At 46.3% G+C, this 20,534-nt stretch overlaps 1 protein-coding gene across 1 annotated transcript in view; it reads left to right on the top strand.

The window, feature by feature from the left end:
* FA2H (fatty acid 2-hydroxylase) overlaps window positions 1-17,766 on the top strand; it is a 67,963-nt gene extending 50,197 nt beyond the window's left edge. The window contains exons 3-8 of the mRNA XM_048516279.1: window positions 1,283-1,425; window positions 3,071-3,177; window positions 7,860-8,032; window positions 10,616-10,868; window positions 14,340-15,674; window positions 15,939-17,766. Of these exons, the coding sequence (XP_048372236.1) occupies window positions 1,283-1,425; window positions 3,071-3,177; window positions 7,860-8,032; window positions 10,616-10,868; window positions 14,340-14,419 (756 nt within the window). The 3' untranslated portion in view covers window positions 14,420-15,674; window positions 15,939-17,766. The remainder of the gene's footprint in view (window positions 1-1,282; window positions 1,426-3,070; window positions 3,178-7,859; window positions 8,033-10,615; window positions 10,869-14,339; window positions 15,675-15,938) is intronic.
* Window positions 17,767-20,534: the final 2,768 nt, after the last annotated feature.

Genomic DNA, 20,534 nt, shown 5'->3' with positions numbered 1-20,534 from the left:
ATGGCACAACATAGAGTGATTTGCATGGTGGAGTATCTGTTTTGTCTGCCTCACAAGGGGTGAGGGGCATTTATATGTGTCTAGAAACCAGACTGAAGTGAGGTAGTAGAGGCGGGAAGGGAAGGAGATTTTAGCATCTCATGCAATGTTGAATGGACCTTTCAAAACCAGAGGAGTTTTTAAATGTCATTCAACTTTTCACCAAATGCTATGATACAACAGGAGCAGCAGTGGTGTAGTGGTTAAGAGCAGGTGCGCTCTAAACTGGAGAACCGGGTTTGATTCCCCGCTCTGCCACTGGAGCTGTGGAGGCTTATCTGGGGAACTAGAGTATAAATCCAAACTCTTCTTTTTCTTCTACAAACTCCTCCTCCAGCCCGCCTCACCTCACTCTGGTTTCTGAGATGATTTACACAAATTCGGACCACCAGGACATATTCAGATACAAGTGCAACTGGAGCCAGCATGGTGTAGTGATTATGAGCAGGTGGATTCTGATCTGGAGAACTGGGTTTGATTCCCCACATCTCCACCTGAGTGGCAGAGGCTTATCTGGTGAACCAGATATGTTTCTGTACTCCCACATTCCTGCTGGGTGACCTTGGGCTAGTCACAGTTCTTTGGAGCTCCCTCAGCCCCACCTACCTCACAAGGTGTCTGTTGTGGGGAGATGAAGGGAAAAGAGCTTGTAAGCCACTTTGAGTCTCCTTACAGGAGAGAAAGGTGGGGTATAAATCCAAACTATTTTTCTTCAAATGAACTCTACCTAGACACATGCAAATGCACTTCACTTTTTTCCACCTCTGAGGTAGACAGAAAAGATACCCCACCACACAAATCCACACTGTGCCATGGAGAGAAACACGTCTCCTCATGACATGCCTCTGAAGATGCCAGTCATAGATGTGAATGAAACACCAGGATGTAAAACTACCAGACCATGGCCACACAACCTGGAAAACCCACAACAGCCAGTGGATTCCGGCCTTGAAAGCCTTTGACAATACAATGGCACCTTGTGTTGACTAAGGAAAGTCCAGGTGCTCACCAACCCTGGTGATCTTCTGTCTCTGCTGGAAAACATTTTGCCACTTGAATGAGGGTAGCCAATAACAAGCCATGCCTTGTGATGGTTCCGCCCACTTTCTGCAAGGATCGGTGGGTGCCAGGAGAAGTACCAGCAAGCCATGGTGCTCATGGGGGCCATTTTGGGGGGGGGGCAGGGTGAGAGACAGCTGGATCATGCTGTGACCTCTGATTCCATGTCCTTTCTTTTCTGCAGGACCTTGTGGACTGGCGCAAACCGTTGATCTGGCAGGTGGGCTACTTGGGAGAGAAGTATGACGAGTGGGTACATCAACCTGTGGACCGGCCCATCCGCTTGTTCTACTCTGATTTTGTGGAGTCCCTCTCTAAAACTTCATGGTGAGGCTCCAAGGGTCTCGATCCATCTGAGCTGTTGATAAGATCGAAGGTATATGAGTTGGGTGGTGACGTTCTGCAGCCCAGACTCTCTTTCTCCTGTTGTTAAGGCTGCATTGCAGAAGGCACAAAGTCATGGATCTGCAAGGGAGCACAGGAGTCTCTTGTCCAAAGCCCAAAGAAAGAACGTGCCATTTGCTAGCCTTGTCTGCTAATAATTACCAGAGAGCAGGCACGCTGTCCTGCAAATCATGTCTCGTGACTCGCTCGCATTTGCAAGTCAGATAGTGCAACTATAGCGGAAAGTTAATGGGTGTGTGTGTGTGTGTGTGTGTGTGTGTGTGTGTGTGTGTGTGTGTGACGATTGTATGTTTTGTGAAAGCAAAGGAGATTTCATTCCCTGCACCAAATACCATGAGACTCTGGGCTTGAATTGAACCTGGCCCATAGAACCTTTTCGAGGAACAGTCACCCTTGGAGTGTCTTGACGCCCCCAGCACCCTACCCTGGAACCAGAGTAGCCAGAACGAGACTTTCCTTTTTCTCCCATTAAAAGACACCTCCCTTCACGCTTTCTGTGCATCCTACAGTTGATGGACCTCCGTGCCATGGGGTGATCAAGATTCACTGACTATAAATGGGGCCTTGCTCCAATCACCAGATGGCGGGGACAAGAGGAAGCCAACCCCCACCAAGTCCTCCTTGGGAACTTCTTTCCTAGACACATTGGCTGGCTGCTTCTATCAGCAAAATACCAAGGGATGTCGCAATTTGGTTTCCAGTATAGGCAGTTTTGATCTTGGAGCCACAGGTGTTAGAAGGCAGGAACACAACCTTCTAAAGGGAGTGTTAGATTTGGTTCCAGCATGATCAGAAGAGCAGAGATAAGGCCGACAGTTCTGTCTTTAGCAGAACTGCACCCTTAAGCCCATTGATGTCAGAGCACTTAGAAGGGTGTAACTCTTCAAAGGATTTGCAGTGCTAGCTTGCGTCTGCTTGGTAGCCCATTGGCAAGGTACTTGTTCTGCTGTGTTGGACAGAAAGTGGCCCTTGGTCACCTAGTTTAGCCACAAGACAGTTGGTGTTCATTGCAGGTATTGGATGTGGTCGTTAAGCATTTCTGATGTGCAGGTTATGAGATGCTAAGCATGACAGATTCATGGAGTGAAGACAACCTGGCTCTCAGAAACTGGCGAAGAACTCCCATTAGGGTCGGCCTCGGCCACACAAGTGTCTCTATTGGCAGCTTAGAACAGCAGCAGTTCAGAAATGACTGTAAAATAGAACATGATCTGAGGAAAGGTGCTCCAACGCCCTTCTGTGACACAGTAGGTAGGGGCTTTTCAGCAGGGTACATGGTTCAGGTCATTCCCCTTCCTGGCCCTGGCAGGGCATGTAGCCAGTGTTGGGATTCAAATACTTTAACAACTGGTTGTTTACAAGCATCATTTTAACAACCAGTTCTGCCGAAGTGGTGCGAACCGGCTGAACCTCACCCCTGCATGTAGCCATAGAGCCAGGAGAGCCAGGAGAAAAGAACCTGTTTGCTATCCCACTCGGATCTGCCACCTGCAGGACGACCAATCTCCAAGACTGAGCAAGAGACAACTGACCTCACAAAGCTGAATGGGGTTTACCTTTCTTCCAGGTACGTAGTCATGTCTATCTGGGTCCCATTGGTGCTGTATCTCAGCTGGTGCTGCTACACGTCTCTTGCCAATGATGACATCCACCTTTTTTCTTCAATTACAACAAGTAAGTTTGACTGTGTCTCAGGTGCTGGGGTGGGCACAGGTCTCCAGACAGGCATTAGCATGATGTGCATTGTCCGCTGGGTGTGGGGAGCCAGGAGCCGGGGGGATGCTGCCAGAGGAGCAACCTTGTTTTGCAACTCTTCGCCGTCTACTGTTTGGGTACTCTGTGAAGAGAAGACCGGATGGAGGGCTGAGTCTTGGGGCAAATGGGACTGGAAGTGTGTGGGACTGGAGCCCCATTGTTCTGATGAGAACAAGTTGGGGTGGGGCTCGGACTGAGCCCTGCCCCCTGCCTCTCTGCAGGCCAGCTCCCACTGTCCCCAGGGCCTGGGGAAGGCAAAAGCCACCTGCACAGTGGCGGGGGGGGGGGGCAAAGCTTGGTGGTGGTGGGCAGCCCAGGCAGGGGCCGTGGCAGCCCCTTGCTGAGCCCCAACTTCACCTCCCTACAGGGGGGTGGGGCTCAGTAGCATGTAGCTGGGGCGCACACTGTTTTGTGATGTGGGGGTGCGCCTGGCGCACAGCACCCCCCACATGACCGAAAGCCATGTGCCCAGGGAGATGGGTGACCCCATGTCCCTATAGGCTGTGTGCCTCTGGAACAAGTTGGAGCAAAGGAAGGAAGGGGAGCTTAGCCCATTTTGGAGAGGCTCCCACCACATCTTCAAATGGCTTCCTTTCCCCCTCCCACAGAATTGAGGATGTTTCTGTGTGCACAAACGTTCAAGGAACTGTGGAAGAGGAAAACTGCTCATGGCATACCCCACCATGGGGTGGAAGGGAAATCATCTAAGGAGCTATTTGTCCTCACTCCCACCAGCTGCCTTCCTGAGCCCTACTGGAAATAACCTTTACTGCTTTCAAAAGGGTTTTTGCGATAACATGACCTACCTTTGAACGGAGCATGTCTTTGTGCCCTTGGATGTTTTCCCCAACGCTGCCAAAAAGACTAGCAGAAGATGCCTGTTGGGCCTGACTTGGCTAAACAGGCAAATGTTTGTCAGCCAAGAATAGCAAGGCATCCCTTTGATGCTCAGGAACATGGGAAGGTGCTTCAGAGCATGGACAGAGGCCCTTTCCCTCACTTCAGGTGACACCAGCACCCTGAAAGATTTGCAGTTTGTCAGGGCATGGAAACATTCCTCAGTGCCGAGAATGGAGATTTCAGGGGCCAGGAGCACAGAAAGCTGCTATTGTTTCAAACAGCTGCCTCTTTCTCTTCCACTCCCACAGCCCAGAGGACTGCGCACAGAGAAAGGCTTGTGTGGCGCCGGCAGCCTAAACCTCCACCATCAGCCCTCAGCTAGTGGCACCTGCAGTCTGAGGCCTGCTCTGTCCCTTGTTCTCCGGCAGACTGTTTTCCCTTCACCGGGAGTGCCACCCAGTGCCAGCCCCAACTATTTCCTGGGGGCAGGGAACGCGCCTGTTCTTTTCTCCTCCTGCCTCGGGCATCCCAGCTTGCAAGAGCCTCCTCCGGGCTCTCTCTGTAATTGGAGGGTGTTTCCAGGGCGAGGCTTCCTAGCTTGGCTCAGAAGAATTCAGAGGTTAGGATGAGGTCTGAGCCCTGCAAGGCTCTCGGAGCTAGGGTTGCCAAACTCCAGGTGGGGCCTGGAGATTTTCTGGAGTTCCTCTAGACTACAGAGATTTGTTCCCCTGGACAAAATGGCTACTTTGGAAGGTGGGTCCTGCTAAGGTTGCCAGCTCCGAGTTGGGAAATACCTGGAGATTTTGGAAAAGAAGAACGGTTTGGATTTATACCCCACCTTTCTCTCCTGTTAAGGAGACTCAAGGTGGCTTGCAAGCTCCTTTCCCTTCCTCTCCCCACAAGGGACACCTGGTGAGGTAGGTGGGGCTGAGAGTGTTCTGAGAGAAGTGTGGCTAGCCCAAGGTCACCCAGCAGGGATGCAGAAGTGTGTAAACACATCTGGTTCACCAGATAAGCCTCCGCCACTCAGGTGGAGAAGTGGGGAATCAAACCCGGTTCTCCAGATTAGAATTCACCTGCTCTTAACCACTAAGCCACGCTGAAGGCAGGGTTTGGGGAGGAGAGGGATTTAAATGGGTTATAATAAGTGGTGGGATTCAGCAGGTTCACTCCACTTCGGCAGAACCGGTTGTTAAAATGGTGCTTGCAAACAACCAGTTTGTTAAATTATTTGAATCACCCCGCTGGGTACAATGCCGTAAAGTCCGCCTTCCAAAATGGCCATTTTTTTCAAACTGAAATGATTTGTGTCACCTGGAATAATAGTGGCAAAACTGTAGCCATCACCAGAGACAGGTAGTTGAGTACCCTGGTGAGGTTCCTCCCCCAACCCCAACCCCAACCCCATCCTCCAGGCCCCACTCCCCAGACTCGAAGAGCTTCCCAACACAGAGCTGGGACCTTCTCCAGAGATCACCATGTATAGTTTTAAGTAAGCCAGGACAGTTGCTCTGAAGACCTGGGACGTAGCCTCCGATTTTTTTTTTCTCCCTGGCTGAAACCGAATTACAGTGTTGCCTTGCTGATCTGCATTTTCATCTTGAATGTATAGGCCCAACGGGAGCCGCTCCAAGTGTGAATGGTATTTATTAGTTTAATTTGTTTTGATTTACATGCATTCTTTCTTGCCAAGACTCAAGGCAAATTAAATTGTATAAAGGATGCAGTCGAATAGCCCGAGATATCTCATAAACAGTGAGATAAGATTACAAATATGAGAAACAGTGCGGAAAAAAGTATCAGTCCTGAGGTGTCAAACAATGCGAAGAATGGGACTGGAAAATGAGCACATGTTGCGATAAGAGCAACATAGCATACATCATGCAATAAACAGGTAATGAATGCCCTAAACTGTAGTATGGAAACGGGTACTGAGGACCTGCTGCGGAGATTTAAGACTGCTTTGCGAAAAGGAGAGAAGCTATCTACATATTTGCAAGGGCTGGAGTGAGTAGCACAAAAAGCGGTGTGACTCTTGAGTGAATGAATCATGAGAATGTTCCTCAGCTCCTTAAGGGGATACACTCTGATGGATTTCTCCTAGTGAATATCCATCTACAAGACCAACAGAGAAATTCTCCAGATTTTTAACAACTGATGAGAATGATCCAAGAAGAGGAAGAAAAATAGGCAACTAAAGAAGCTAGGGTTTGAAGCTGGGATTTACTGCATGCCAAGCAACTTCTTCTAAGCCCCAGCCTCTGAGCCATATGATGACTAGGTGGACCTTTCTCTTCAGAGAAGAAGAAGAGCCTGGATTTATACCCCCCCCCTTTCTCTCCTGTAAGGAGACTTAAGGTGGCTTACAAGTTCCTTTCCCTTCCTCTCCACAACAGACAACTTGTGAGGCAAGTTGGCCTAAGAGTTCTGAAGAACTGTGACAAGTTCAAGGTCACCCAGCAGGAGTGGGGAAACATCTGGTTCACCAGATAAGCCTCTGCTGCTCAGGTGGAGGAGTGGGGAATCAAACCCAGTTCTCCAGAGTAGAATCCACTTGCTCTTAACCACTACACCACGCTGCCTCCTAAATGCCTTGGAGATGGTCAACAGATGAGGCCTGTTGTTGGAAGTGTCAAGAGGAAATTGGATCATTTTATCATATGTGGTGGATGTGCAAAAAGGTGGAAATAAATGTTTTGGAAATAAATTCATACAGGAATGCAAAAATAATTTAAGATCAAATTCCAAACGGACTCAGGTTGTTAGGTATCCTTCTAAGAAAATTAACCAGTGAAGCTTGAAGAACTATTTCTGTACTCAATAACAGCAGCCAGAATCTTAATTGCATCTAGTTGGACAGCAAAAAGATTACCTGATGAAGAACATTACGAAGACAAGATGAGAGAATGTCTAAACTAACAAGACTTGGGCAAAATATGAGTTTAATGAGAAGTGGGAGCTATATTTTTGGCACTAGAAAATATTGCTTAGAGTGATAATATGTTTTGTTGAAATGGTTTACTAATGTATCTATCTGATTATATGCCTTAATATTAACTTTGAGAAAACAATTCTATGATAATACTTCGACATTACTGATATTACTGAATGTTTTTAGCATATAAGAATTAATAGACTAATGGTAAAAATAAGTGGTCATATTGCCTTAGTTAATTTGTTTTTTTTTCATGTTTGCTAATACATTTTACTGCATATTCTTTTAGATGCCTGAAATCATTATAATCACTTGATAAATTCTTCAATAGAATCAGATAGCATGTAATCTACAGGCTAATTTATAAAGTTATTTTTAAATTATTTATAAAGCTATTTTTTTAACTTGTATATTTGCAATTTTAAGATAAAATTGATGGACAAACGTATTGTAGAATATTAAATATAGTAAATAAAAATGAACGTTAGCTTTCCTTTTGTTAAGTATTACAACAGCAGACCATTTAATATTCAGTTTTTATATATATCTTACTCTGATTTATATATTATAGTGTGTTTTTAGTTTGCTTGTAATGATTTATTTTTTCTTTACTTGAAAAATAACAACAATTTTAAAAAATGGATGAGGCCCATTGCCTACTAACCCTGTCTACAGACATCTTGTATGCCAGTGCGTGGAATTGGCTCCAAGGTTGCTTCTCTTACCATCTCTTCCAGCTGGGCATTTCTTGGGTTTAAATGAGCAAGGAGATCCAGCAGCAGATATAGTTGGCTAACCACCCGTCTTTCTCCCTCCTCCTACACAGAGTATTCCATCAGAATTTACAAGTACTACTTCCCAGTGCTCTTCATTGTGGGAATGATTATCTGGTCCTTCTTAGAATACATCATCCACCGCTTCCTCTTCCACCTGAAGCCGCCTGCCAGCAACTATTATCTCATCACCCTGCACTTTGTCATTCATGGTCAACATCACAAGGTAAATGAGAACCAGCAGCCCTCAGCTGGGAGGGCTCTGTGACAAGGTTTCTTGGAAAGTAGACCCTTGTGTTGCAGCAGCCATGTGAAGAAATGAGATGTAATACACTGAGGGAAGAATCCCATGGGTGAGGGCAGAGGCATTGGGGAGGGGGGAATGGTGCCCAGGGCAACACCTGCTCCAAGCGCCCCCCACCATCCTATTGCCCCCCTTGTGCCCCCTGCCCTCCCCCACTTACCTTAGCCAGTGGGAACCTGCCGTGGACTGCCCCTTGGCCTGGCCCCACCAGGCTTCTCTTTCGCTGGCAGATGCCCTTCAGCCCACAGACTCCTTTGGCTCGCAGACTGATGGGGCAGGGGAGGGCTGAGGGGAGGGGAGGGGAGGGGTGTGGAAGGTGATTCCCTATCCCCCCACATGACCAGCTGGCATGGGCCCAGGGACATGTGACCCCCCATATCCTCGTGAGCGCTCCACCCTTGGGTGAGGGCTGCAATTGACTGTAAAACTCTAGACTCGTATACACTGCTATTGTAAAGCAATCTGTGGACTTGGGCGGAATATCTTGGGTAAGAAAAGGGAGAGAGGGAAAACACACCTGCAAAACTTCCATGTATCTGCAGAACAAGCGACTCTCCCAGCGTATTGGTTCTTGTGCACAGTGTTAGCAAGGGTTGGCTGAAGGCAAGTGCAGAGGAGCCAAGCTTTAGAATAAAGTCCACAGGACGCTTAGTGCTTTAAGAAAGAAACAGAAGTTACTTATCTCTGTATCTAATTCCCAACTGCGCCCTCTAGCGGCGAAACTTAAATCAACAGATGGGGGCACACTTACCCCAAACAGATATTTCTTCAAACTTAGGGGACTCCCCAAGTTTGCAGAAAAATTTGAAACTGAAAATAAATAAATGAGGGGTTTAAATCCCCCCCCCCTAAAAAGTGTTCTCTGCGCGTGCACAGACAACGCTGCTTCTTTTTGTTGCTGCCTCAATCTCCGTTGGCCAGGCACAGTGCACTTGCCTCCAATCCCACTGATCCATCAGGGTATGGGGTGCATAGCCATTGCGCATCTTCAGTTTCAAAGCCTGAGAGGTGTTCTGGACAGTCTGCAGCAACGGCAGAGCCTGGAAACCACTCGCCATCACATCTGCAGCAGTGATAGAGTCCCGCTCCAGTCCCCCATCATCTCGAGAATTTTGCCAGTCCCCAGTTGTTGTAGAAACCGGTACTGTGATAGGAAAGGACACACAGCCATTCTAGCTATCTAAACTTAAGATGGAGAGAGATTCAGGCCTAAAGATACATTAGTCAGTTTTTATGGATGATATATATTTTTTGTTTTAGTCTGTTTTTATTTCGTTTCATGTAAAAACTTTTTAAGCATTACCGTCCCTTTCTTATGATCCTTCCACGATTTCTGAATTGTGGAGTCTGCTGCGTGTTTGTATTGGGTGGCCAGCCTGAAAAAGTCTAACAAGCCTTTTGAGCTTTTAAGGAGCACACCAATGAGAAGAAAGTGTCTGGGAAACTGTCCTTGCGTGGAGTTCTGTCCTTGGCTTCTTGTCTTGGGCCATATAAATTCTACCCTGGCAAGAAGGTGCAATTCAAAATTCTGCACCCTAATCATCTAAATTTATCACAAATAAAACCTGAGCTTCATGAATTAAATAGGCACCCTGGACACAGTGTGTAACAGAGTTTTCTCTGTGATACACCTCTGAAGATGCCAGCCACAGATGCAGGTGAAACGTTAGGAACAAGACCTATCAGGCCACGGACACACAGCCCGGAAAACCTATCAGGCCACACAGCCCACACAACCACCAGAAAATTGGTGCCATTTCAGCTGAATTTTTCTTTACATCGCAGTCAAGGGTTGCTTAGGAGCCTGTATTCCATTGCCAGTTTCTGACTCTGTGCTTGCAAAGGTTTGTGGCATAGCCTTGGGGCATCTTAAGTATTGGTATTTTGATCTTGTGCATCACATGAAGAGTGGACTCAAACTGGTTGCTTTGTCTGGCGAAAAAGCCAAGGGTGAGAATGTTATTCATGAGAACAGGGCAGGTGCAGCCTTATTGGAATTTACACAGATTAAGTAATTAAATGTGCACACACAGATGCCTCTTAGGAGAAACATACAGTTTCATTTTCTTATGTAAGAAACACTTAACTGCTCTTGAGAGCTGAGACTTTCTGGTTTGCGATCATTTCCGTTGCTGCCAGTGGTGTAAGATGCTTGTTACATGTCACTAGTTCATTTATAGCTCACCTTTCCCCCCAGTGGCGATGGACAGCTCTTTTCTCAACCATTTTATCCGCATGACAGCTTTGGGAGGTAGCCTAGGCCCTAGACCAAGGAACTCCATCCCCAAAATATTCCAAGTATTTGCCAAGTTGAAGCTGGCAATCCTAGTCAGATCCCAAGCCACCTCTGCCCTCCCCAGTGTACAACAACTGCATTTTATTAGAAACAAACACCGCACCGAGTTTTATCACATCTCCACTTGATGAGGCATTTGGGGCCTGTGAAGTGGCTTATTTTGGGGGCGTTGGTTAACTGGGAACTTATATTTTGTGTTTCTCATTCAGTCTCCATTTGATGACTCACGCTTAGTTTTCCCACCTGCACCGGCATGCCCGATGGTCCTTGGTTTCTACATGCTCGCCAATTTTCTGTTTCCTGAAGCGTTTGGAGTATCCATTTTCGCCGGAGGGCTCTTTGGCTACGTTATGTATGACATGGTTCACTATTACCTGCATTACGGCTCTCCCAAAAAAGGCACTTACCTGTACAAATTGAAAGCCTACCATGTCAAGCACCATTTTGAACACCAGAGAGCAGGTATGGGGAAAGGCTCTTGTCGCTGGACAGCCCTTGGGGGTTCTGCTGGCTTAAAAGCATTGCACTGCTTTGTGTTTGTTTATTATTTATTGATTTGATTTGATTTTTATCCTCGCCTTTCCTCACGAAAGCATTCCTTTTTGCCTGGCATACTGCCATACTCTTTCCTGAATCCACGCCTGCGTTGAACAACCAGCACTTTGGGGTGTATTTGCCCTTCGGCAGAGCTGTGATTGCTGCGATTGGCAATACTGCTTTATAGGGCTTCCTCTTCTGCCCTATCCAACTATGCAAGATAGTTTATTTCTCCAGCATCCCTAGTTTAGACTACGTGTATATTGCTTTTCTCTCCGTCAGTGGGACGCAAAAGCAATTCACGCCATTACAACCACCTAAAGTTTCATTTCCACAGAAATTCAGTGGGTTGGACCCTGATAGATCTTCTGTGGGTGAAAAGGGGCAGAAGAGGTTCTTTTTGGACCACTGGAAAAGGCTATGCTGGAGATCGTTGGATCTGCACAGGAAAAGCCATATAGGATAAGGGCTGTAATATGACAGGGAATTTTAGGTGACAGTAAAAAAGTTGAGCGGATTTGTGTGTAAAGTGCTGTAAAGTCACAGCCAACTTCTGAATTCCAGAGCAAATAAATGTGGTTTGCCATCTCCTGCATTCCCAGTCTTCTTTAGTGGCCTCCTATCCAAATACTAACCAGGACTCACTTTACTTAGTTTCTGAGAGGTGACAAGATTGGGATAACCTGGTCCACCTGGGTTGGGGCAAATACTAAAACCAAACTTTTTCTTCAGCTTGGTAACTAATCTCCATTCACATGTGATGGAGAAGCTCTGCCAGAATCTCTGCAAGGTTAGGTCTTTCTTTGTGTCCTCGGGAAGCCTACAAAAAGGGGCAGCCGGCAGGGAAGCCTAAAGAGAAATGGTTCTGATTAACCTCTGTGAAAAAATTGCTAGCGGTTTCTCACCTGAGGATCAGAGCTGCCTTTGAGCAAATAGGGATGGGTATGGCAGTCCCTCAGATACAAGGGTTCTCTGCACACCTATGGTGGTGGGGACACACTTGAGACCTCTGGGTGGGGCCTGGAACTCTCCTGGAATTGAACGATCTTCAGGCTACAGAGATCAGTTTCCCTGGAGAAAATGGCTGCTCTGGAGGGTACACTCTATGGTTTCATACGCTCCTGAGGTCCCTCTCCACTCTAAACTCTGTCTCGTCAGGCGCCATCTCCGAATCTCCTAACCAAGAGTTGGCAACCTAGATGTTGGTGGGGAGTTCTGCGAAACATTCCAGCCAATTTCCACACAGGATTGTTTGCTCTGGGTTCAGTGTTGTTGAGAAATGGGTCCCCCACCCCACCCCCGCCCGCTTCCCCATCTCACTGTGGCTTTTCTGTACTCTGTCCCAAACCAGTTTTGCTTTGATGTTTGGGGAAAATCTCACTAACAGCCACCATGTGGATAATGATGTTTGGATTTTCCTGCTCACAGGTCAGCCATTCACCTTGTTCCTGTCCCCAGGGCATCCATTGCTTTCCCCTGCCACTGATCCTTGTGTTTTTTTTAAATCAGCAATTGAATATTATATTGATGAAACATAACAACTTGTATATCAGGTTCCCTGAATTCCCGGCTTTCATTTCTTTCAAAAAGTAAGTCCATCACCCCTTTTGTGAAAGAGATATTCTTTTTTCATAGTCAAAGCTGTGAATTCAAAGGATCGGATACACAGGTTGTTATAAACTTATATTGATATGATGATATCTAAGTGCCGGTTTAAAAACTTCAAGAGCCCTGGTTACTTGGGGGAGTGAGGGTGGCTGTTGCTGAGGGAGAGGGCCTGGGAATCAGTAGAGAAACCCTCCATGTGGAAAGTATTTTCCTGTTGCACCTTTTTGGCAGCTGCAATGGGGAAAACACAGAAGCATGTCCTAGTGTGGAAACCACCCCCTATTGCTCTTTTTAAGACATTCCTGACTCGATCCATTCTGGGAGAGCTCAGGGCTGAAAATGGGGATGCTCTCCCAGGGGATTTTCTCATATAACTTTGATCTCCCAAAGGATCAGTTCAGCTGTTCTTCTGAGTTGGTAGAAAGCGGTACAATGGTTGAGTTGCCCAAAGCAGAATCCAATCACCTTCCCTTCTGCAGCTGTTCATTTCTTGCCAGTGACATGCCCATCTCAGCAGCAACTGTCCCTGTTGCTCTTTGTAAGACTTTCGTGACTTGATCAACTATGAGAGAGAGAGCTCAGGGCTGTAAACAGAGACATTTTGCTGGGGCTCTTTCTCAGATGTCTTTGTGCCGAGGTTTCTCCCATCATTAGTTCAGCAGGGTTGCTGAGTGGGCACAAAGCAATATCAAGTTTGGATTACCCAAAGCAGCATCAAGATGCCCTCCCTTCCATAGGTTCCATAGGTTTTAATTCCTTGGCAGCAAAATATGCATATCAAGCAGCGGAGAGAGGGAGAACATAGTGTTCACACTTCTGGGAGTTTTAATTAACATATTTTATGTATGTATTTAGTAAATTACCTACATGCATATGAATTCACATATGTAATTAATTTATTATGGAGTCTCCTTTGGAGGTTTTTAAAGAGTTGCTGGATGGCCATCTGTCAGGAGTGCTTTGATTATGTGCTCCTGCATTGCAGGGGGTCGGACTTGATGGCCCTTGGGGTCTCTTCCATGATTCTATGTTGATTACTCTGTCCCCCACAAGTTTTGCTTTGATGTTTGGGGAAAGATCACACTAGCAGCCACCATGGGGGTGATAATGTTTGGCTCACACATCAGCCATTTACCTTGTTCCTGTCCCCATGGCAGCCATTGCTTTCCCCTGCCACTAATCTTTTTTTTTTAAATCAGCAATTGAATATTATATCCATATAACATAACAACCTATATATCAGGTTCTCTGAATTCCAACTGTTGCAACACCTAGAACACATACCTAGATGCACTGCAAGGTGCAGGGATTCTGCAGCAATTGTTTCCTTTGAGGCAGACAGCTTGCAAGTGACGGTTGTAGAAATCACGTTGGATATCCCATCCCCAGGTCTTGTTGGTTTGTGGTGGTAGTTGTGTGTTGTCCACCTTATGCTTATTCTGGTAGTGTGTGATGCTTACAGGGAATTTGTAATTGGGTGGGATACCCTGATTTTTCAGATCTCAGAAGCGAAGCAGGGTTAGTTCTTGGATGGGAAACCTCCTTCTGTGGCGAACCACCTGTTTTTCCTCTCGTCTTGAAACCCCTTTGCAGGAGTTACCAGAAGTTGGGTGTGACTTGATGATGTTTACACGCGTACATGTGATCCTCCCCACCTTAGTTTTAAAAGGAGCAAAGTGCTTTGAAACGAGCATTCTCTTTTTTATTGTGCCTGCTAGCCAAACAGCACAAACTGCTGACAGCTCACGAGCTCCCATCTTCACATCTTTCTCACTCTTTTCCCCCCAGGTTTCGGCATCACCAGCACATTCTGGGATCATCCCTTCCGGACGCTAATCCCAGAGGAAACCTTTGAGAAAGAAGACTAGCACCTGCCGCCCATCTCCTGGGTGGTCATCAGTGGGTTTTGTTTTGGGCAGAACAGTGGGGGTGTTTGGAGGCTCGTGACCCTAGGAGAGAGGGCTGTGGTTTTTGTTTCACTTTCTGTGGCCTTGTGATTGTGCAGGGTATAAAATGATTCTTGAAGGCAGGATGCCTTGAAAGGAGATGGAAACCTGGAGCTCCACAGAGGCTACTGGAGGGAGAGGGGGGAGTTGTACTGTTGTATTGTGCCTGGTAGATGAGAGTGTGCAAGGAAATGGTTAAATGTGCCCCAGCTGAGAACTCTATAAAGCTCCCAGAACTGTTTAAAAAAACCAAACTTCTATGCAGCAGTCATCTTGACAGGGAATGCATATCCAATAATTCCCTCTGCTGCTGCTGCTGCTGCTGCTGCTGCTGCTGCTGCTGCTCCTGCTATCAAGGCTCAGCTTGAACCTTTTTTGGGTGGTGGTCAAAGGGTTGTGTGCTGGGAGGAGGGAGAACTCTGCCTTAATTCTGGACAAGGATGTACACTGAGCACAGAGTTGCCCTTTGCAGGAGCATGATGAAGGGAAAGGATGTTTGGATATTTGCGGTGACTGTCCTCTTGGTTCAGGATGCAATCCCAATAAGATTGAAAACAGGATTTCTTGAATCCTTTGTGTTTATTGGGCTGGTCTATTGAACGTCCCATCCTTCGGTTGGGTTCTCTCTCTGTGTAATCTGCCTTGAGTCCAAGTGAGAAAGGCAGGTTATAAATAACGTGAACATCGGCCTTTTGGCTAATATCAAGTGTGTGCATAAAAACGTAAGTAAATAATAAATTAGTTGGAGCTGGGAGAGATTTAAGAAGTCACCTAAGTCCACCTAAGGGTGTCCTGCAGTTGGGTGCGCTCGTCTGGGCCTTCCCCATCACGTCTTCTCGACTTGCAGTTTGGAAGCAGCCCAATGCAGCCAGTACATTTCATTCAAAATTAGTGGGGTTTGGCAGGGTTTGGTTTTGGCAGGTTGTGGATTGCAGTGGATGAAGGCAGCGGAAGAGAGAACAGGGAATTGGCAGGGGAGAGTAGAGAAGAAAACATCCCAAGATCTGAACAGGTGGGGGAAAATGTGGGCTCTCCCTCCTGAAACAACTGCATTCCAAATATCTATTTATGCAGTGATACAGAAATAGCACTCAGCTATGCTCAGATGCGAAAAGTGACCACGAATATGCTGCGTACTGTTATACGTTCCGTTGCAGCCTGATCAGATGGATTCATTGTTTAATGTATTGTCGAAGGCTTTCACAGCCGGAATCACTTGGGTGCTGTGTGGTTTCCAGGCTGTATGGCCGTGTTCTAGCAGCATTCTCTCCTGACGTTTCGCCTGCATCTGTGGCTGGCATCTTCAGAGGATCATCTGCATCTGTGGCTGGCATCTTCAGAGAGATCCTCTGAAGATGCCGGCCACAGATGCAGGCGAAACGTCAGGAGAGAATGCTGCTAGAACACTGCCATACAGCCCGGAAACCACACAGCACCAAAGATTCATTGTTTATTTTTCACTGCCCATTCAGTTTCAAAATTGTGGCAAATTTTTTTCAGAGCTGCATTCCAAATCCATTATACTGCACTCACACACAAACCACCACCACCAGATCTATACCTTTAACCCGGTAGTACTCAGGCCACAGCTTATAGACAGGCACATTCATGCTTACCTGTTTCCAAAAACCCCACATTTATTTCCATCCCTGGCTAAAGGCCTGGATCTCAAGGAGACCCGTTCCTCTGGTGGCACCTGTTTCAACATGGGAACCACCTGCCAGCCACAAGCCCACTGGCAATGGCCTTGCCCCCTTTCCTGAAACATGGGGCAGGTGCCACACTGGGGAGCAGTGCTGGGAAGAGCCACATGAGGGTCCCAAGCCACTGAGTGTCACTGATGTAGCCCATTTTCATACATGCTCTGAACTGAGAAGTTTGAAATTGGTCATCAATCAGTGATCGTACAAGGGCTGTCAAGCGTAGCCTCGTATCTGGATAATTACAGACAGCAACAACTGACACTACAAGCAGCAGATCATATAATTCTACCATGTATCGTTTCTACCTTGTTAATCGGCTGGGAACACTCCCCGTTTCTTTGCAAAGTCAGCCACTGGTCTCCAGCGCTGTCTCTTGGATGTGGGTGGGGAAATCCCAGAAGATTGGGGGGGGGGGCTGGGGAGAGGAGGCGGAGCTCAGTGGAGTATAATGCCATCGAGTCTACTCTTCCAAGCAGCCACGGTTTTCAGGGGAACCAATTTCTGTAGGCTGGAGATCAGTTGTAATTCTGGGAGGTCTCCAGGCCACACCTGGAGACTGGCAACCCTAGCTGGAGCCATCCTTACAGCCAACCACACAGATTTCTCCAATGGCAGTCCAGTGCGATGCACCATCCTATTGCGACATCCGTCCACTTTGCTCTTTGACAGGCAGCCTGGCACAGTTTGAGCCATTATGGTGTCCAAGCAATGAGATCTTGGAGGGAGCTGGCTTACCACAGTGCCTCAAATTGTTTGTAGTCCTGTGTTATTACTTTGCTAGGTACTCTAGTTGTCAGGAGATCACGTTGGAAGTTCTCCCTGTTCAGAACGCAGAATGATCATTCTAGCAAGTCTGTGGTGGGCAGAAGTTAGTATGTTGACGACTTGTTAAACTGAAGCGGCGGATCACGCTTCCACGTGCGTGGAGTTTTGCTAACTTGCATGAAAGCACCCGTCCAGCTGTTTTATGAAACCTTATTTGCTTTGCTCAGGAATGGACTTTGCAGTTAGCCATCCACACTGGACTCTGTAAGGGTCTCCAGCTCGACTCACAAGGATTTCAACAACCCCCCCCCCCCCCCCCCCCCGACCAAACACAAGCTCCAGTTCATGTGATGTCCTTCCGAATGCTACCAGGTTATCTTTTCTCTGTACTGGAGTTTAGGATATTAAAGCTAGTTAAGGGAATGCCTTCTGAACACCAGTCCTCAGGACAACATACTTTGTTTCTGCAGCTTTAAATGTTTAAATAAGCCAAAGGAACCTTATATTCTGTTTCTCGCTTTCTCCGTGCCATATAGAGAGAATGCCCCATAAGTGTTCAGTTCTGGCTTTTCTAACCACATATGCACATTCCGACTTGTGCCTTAATGATTTTGTAAATCTTCTTTTTTTTTTTACAAAACAACATTCCAATGAAAGTCATTGCAAAGAGGTACGTTTCTTCTGACTTTGTGATTCCTTCTCCCTTTTTGTTGCAGAAATGTTTAAAAGTTGGAGTAAAGTTATATTTAAAAAGCAATGGACTTCACATAATTGTAAATAAATTGTGTATATTTTGGGAAATGAACCTTTGTGTATGTTTGTGTTACCGCCCTGCTTCGGACGACTCTCTTGAGAATGAGACAAAATGTTACTGCCGGGTTTTAGACCAAAGGCTATTTTCAAAGCCCCTCATCACTACCTTTGAAAACCCACCTGCAGTCTTTTTCTGCAAGGTTGATGTGTGGCTTTGCTTCCAAGCAACGAAGATTTCCTAACGTTTGTTTACTGAGGCCGAGATCAAGCAGCAACCAGCAGAAATCGCAACACATACAGCCTTTGAATATTAGATACTCTCAGCTATCTCCATAATGAAATTGGCAACCTCTTCACAAAAACCAGGCTCAGAGTTATTCAACAATAAAGATAACCTGATCAGATCTGGCAACCCAGATTGAAAAAGAGGATATAAATTGGTATATTTGGATCTGATTTTAGCAAATCTGGTGCAGTGCAGAAGTTGGTGGGCCAGGGTTTCAACCACACTGGATTTGCAGCTGTATAACCTTGCAGATTTTGCCTTTGAATATTGTCAAGTCTTAGCAGCCTGATGTAATGGTTAAGAGTGGTGGACTCTAATCTGGAGAACCAGGTTTGATTTCCCACTCCTCCACAAGACTGGACTGATGAACTGGATTTGCTGTCCCGCTCCTACACATGAAGCCTGCTGGGGTGACCTTGGGTTAGTCACAGTTCTTCAGAATTCTCTCAGCCTCACCTTCTTCACAAGGTATCCATTGTTGGGAGAGGAAGGGAAGAAGTTTGTAAGCCGCTTTTGAGACTCTTTACAGTTGAGAAAAGTGGGGTATAAATCCAAAACTCTTCTTCTTTTGTCTGGAGTGATCTTGAACCGGCAGCTGGGTCTGGCTTATTGTACCAGACAGGCTGAATCCCTGTTGGAGCTCACATTCTGGGGAGGAGAGGCTCAGTGACAGAATACCTGCACAGCACACAAGGCAATTTCTTGTTTTGCATTATTTCAGGTGAAGGGACAGAGTTTTGGCACCATCGTCTGGTCAAACGTTATAATTGCTACCGCAGGTAAAATGATACTTGACAAGTGTCATAACCTGCAGAACCACAACACGGTCAAACCAGCCAGTTCAGAATGCCTTATAAAAAACACAGGTCAAATGCAGCTTCTTCAGAGACCACCTGTCAGTATAATTGGCACAGGTTGTATTTTTTTGTTATATTCAGCAGATTTGTATCAAGTATCTCAGAAACTTAAGGGCTAGTAACTTTTTTTTTTATGCAGATGATGAGCATGTCAGGATGAAAAATTCAGCATCACCACTCATTCGCACTTTATTGCATGGTTCTGCAGAATCAAACACACAAACACCACAAAGTGTATTCGTGAAAGCAAAAGCCTCAGATGGATTTGGTCAGATTTGTGGGTGGGAAGGTGGCCAAAAGGATGAAAATAGGACAAATGTTTGACTCCCAGTTCCCCAGGACTGAAAGCAACCTTTCCCAAAGTGCATGATTCAATCGCATTTTTAGCTGATTAACATTTAGAAAAAATGTTCCAATTGACATTCCAAAAACCAGGGTGTTTTAAAGCCTTGAGACAGAAGCGTTTTCAATTACCCAGATTTTTGAGGGCAGGTGCTGTTTACAGCCAAGGCATGCTGTCATGAACTGCCTCTTTGAATGCAGATGGATCAGTATTTACCTCATTAAGGAAGTTTTCATGTACTGGTTCCAATGGGGCAAAAACCATTGCTCCATGTGACTATTTCAGTTTGGGAGATGAGGGCTGGGGAAACAGCTTAAACCTTGTTTCTGTACTTCCAATGCAAATAGGAGTCCCTTCCCCGGAGGATCTAAGGCTCTATGGGGAATGGCCAGCGTGTCTTTTTTGGCAGACATGTACCCAGAAACAATGTACTATAGTACTGGGCATCCTGTTCTGCATCACTTAGGTTACTTGGGGATTTAGGTGCCAAGTTCCTTTTCATTATGCTCTAACCCTTTGCCATTTTGTTATTATGACTATCACATGTCAATAGGCTGACATGGTGTCCCAGTAGCTGGCCATTTTCACAGATGTTACCTCAACTCCAGTGTAGGTATTTGGAAATTCATTTGTTGCTTTGAAAAACATATGCTTACTCGGTAACATGACCCCATCCGGTTTCTTTTCACGCTTTTCACTGAGAGCCAGAATGGTGTAGTGGTTAAGAGCAGGTGGATTCTAATCTGGAGAACTGGGTTTGATTCCCCATTCCTCCATTCCCCACTCCACTTGAGTGGCAGAGGTTTATCTGGTGAACCAGGTGTGTTTCTGCACTCCTACATTCCTGCTGGGTGATCTTGGGCTAGTCACAGTTTTTTGGAACTCTCTCAGCCCCAACTCCCTCCCCAGGTATCTGTTGTGGGGAGGAGAAGAGAAAGGAGCTTGTAAGCCACTTTGAGTCTCGTTACAGGAGAGAAAGGTGGGGTATAAATCCAAACTCTTCTTCTTTACTAGCTACCTCATTATCACAATGCAAAATGAAATTCCAGTACAGTTAACAGAGGTTTGCTTTGAGCTCTGGAGAATGTAGAGCTCTACCAACACCCTTGAATGTTCCTGGAGGAATAACCCTAATCCACCTGGGAAGAGGCTGAGGCTGCTTTAAAACAGACGAAAGGTAGCTTGAATGAAGAAGATGAGAGATTCCCCTCACCACCTCTCTTTTAGGGGCCCCTCTGATTCTCTGTGGGGCTTAATTATTTCCTAAGTGATTTCTTAAACAGTAACTTTGATAGCGGGAGTGAACAGAAGCTTCAATAATACATTTCCC

This window comes from Sphaerodactylus townsendi, linkage group LG14, assembly GCF_021028975.2.
Source record: "Sphaerodactylus townsendi isolate TG3544 linkage group LG14, MPM_Stown_v2.3, whole genome shotgun sequence".
Taxonomy (NCBI): Eukaryota; Metazoa; Chordata; class Lepidosauria; order Squamata; family Sphaerodactylidae; genus Sphaerodactylus; species Sphaerodactylus townsendi.
The sequence above is the reverse complement of the archived record's forward strand: the minus strand, read 5'-3'. Positions and strand labels throughout refer to the sequence as shown.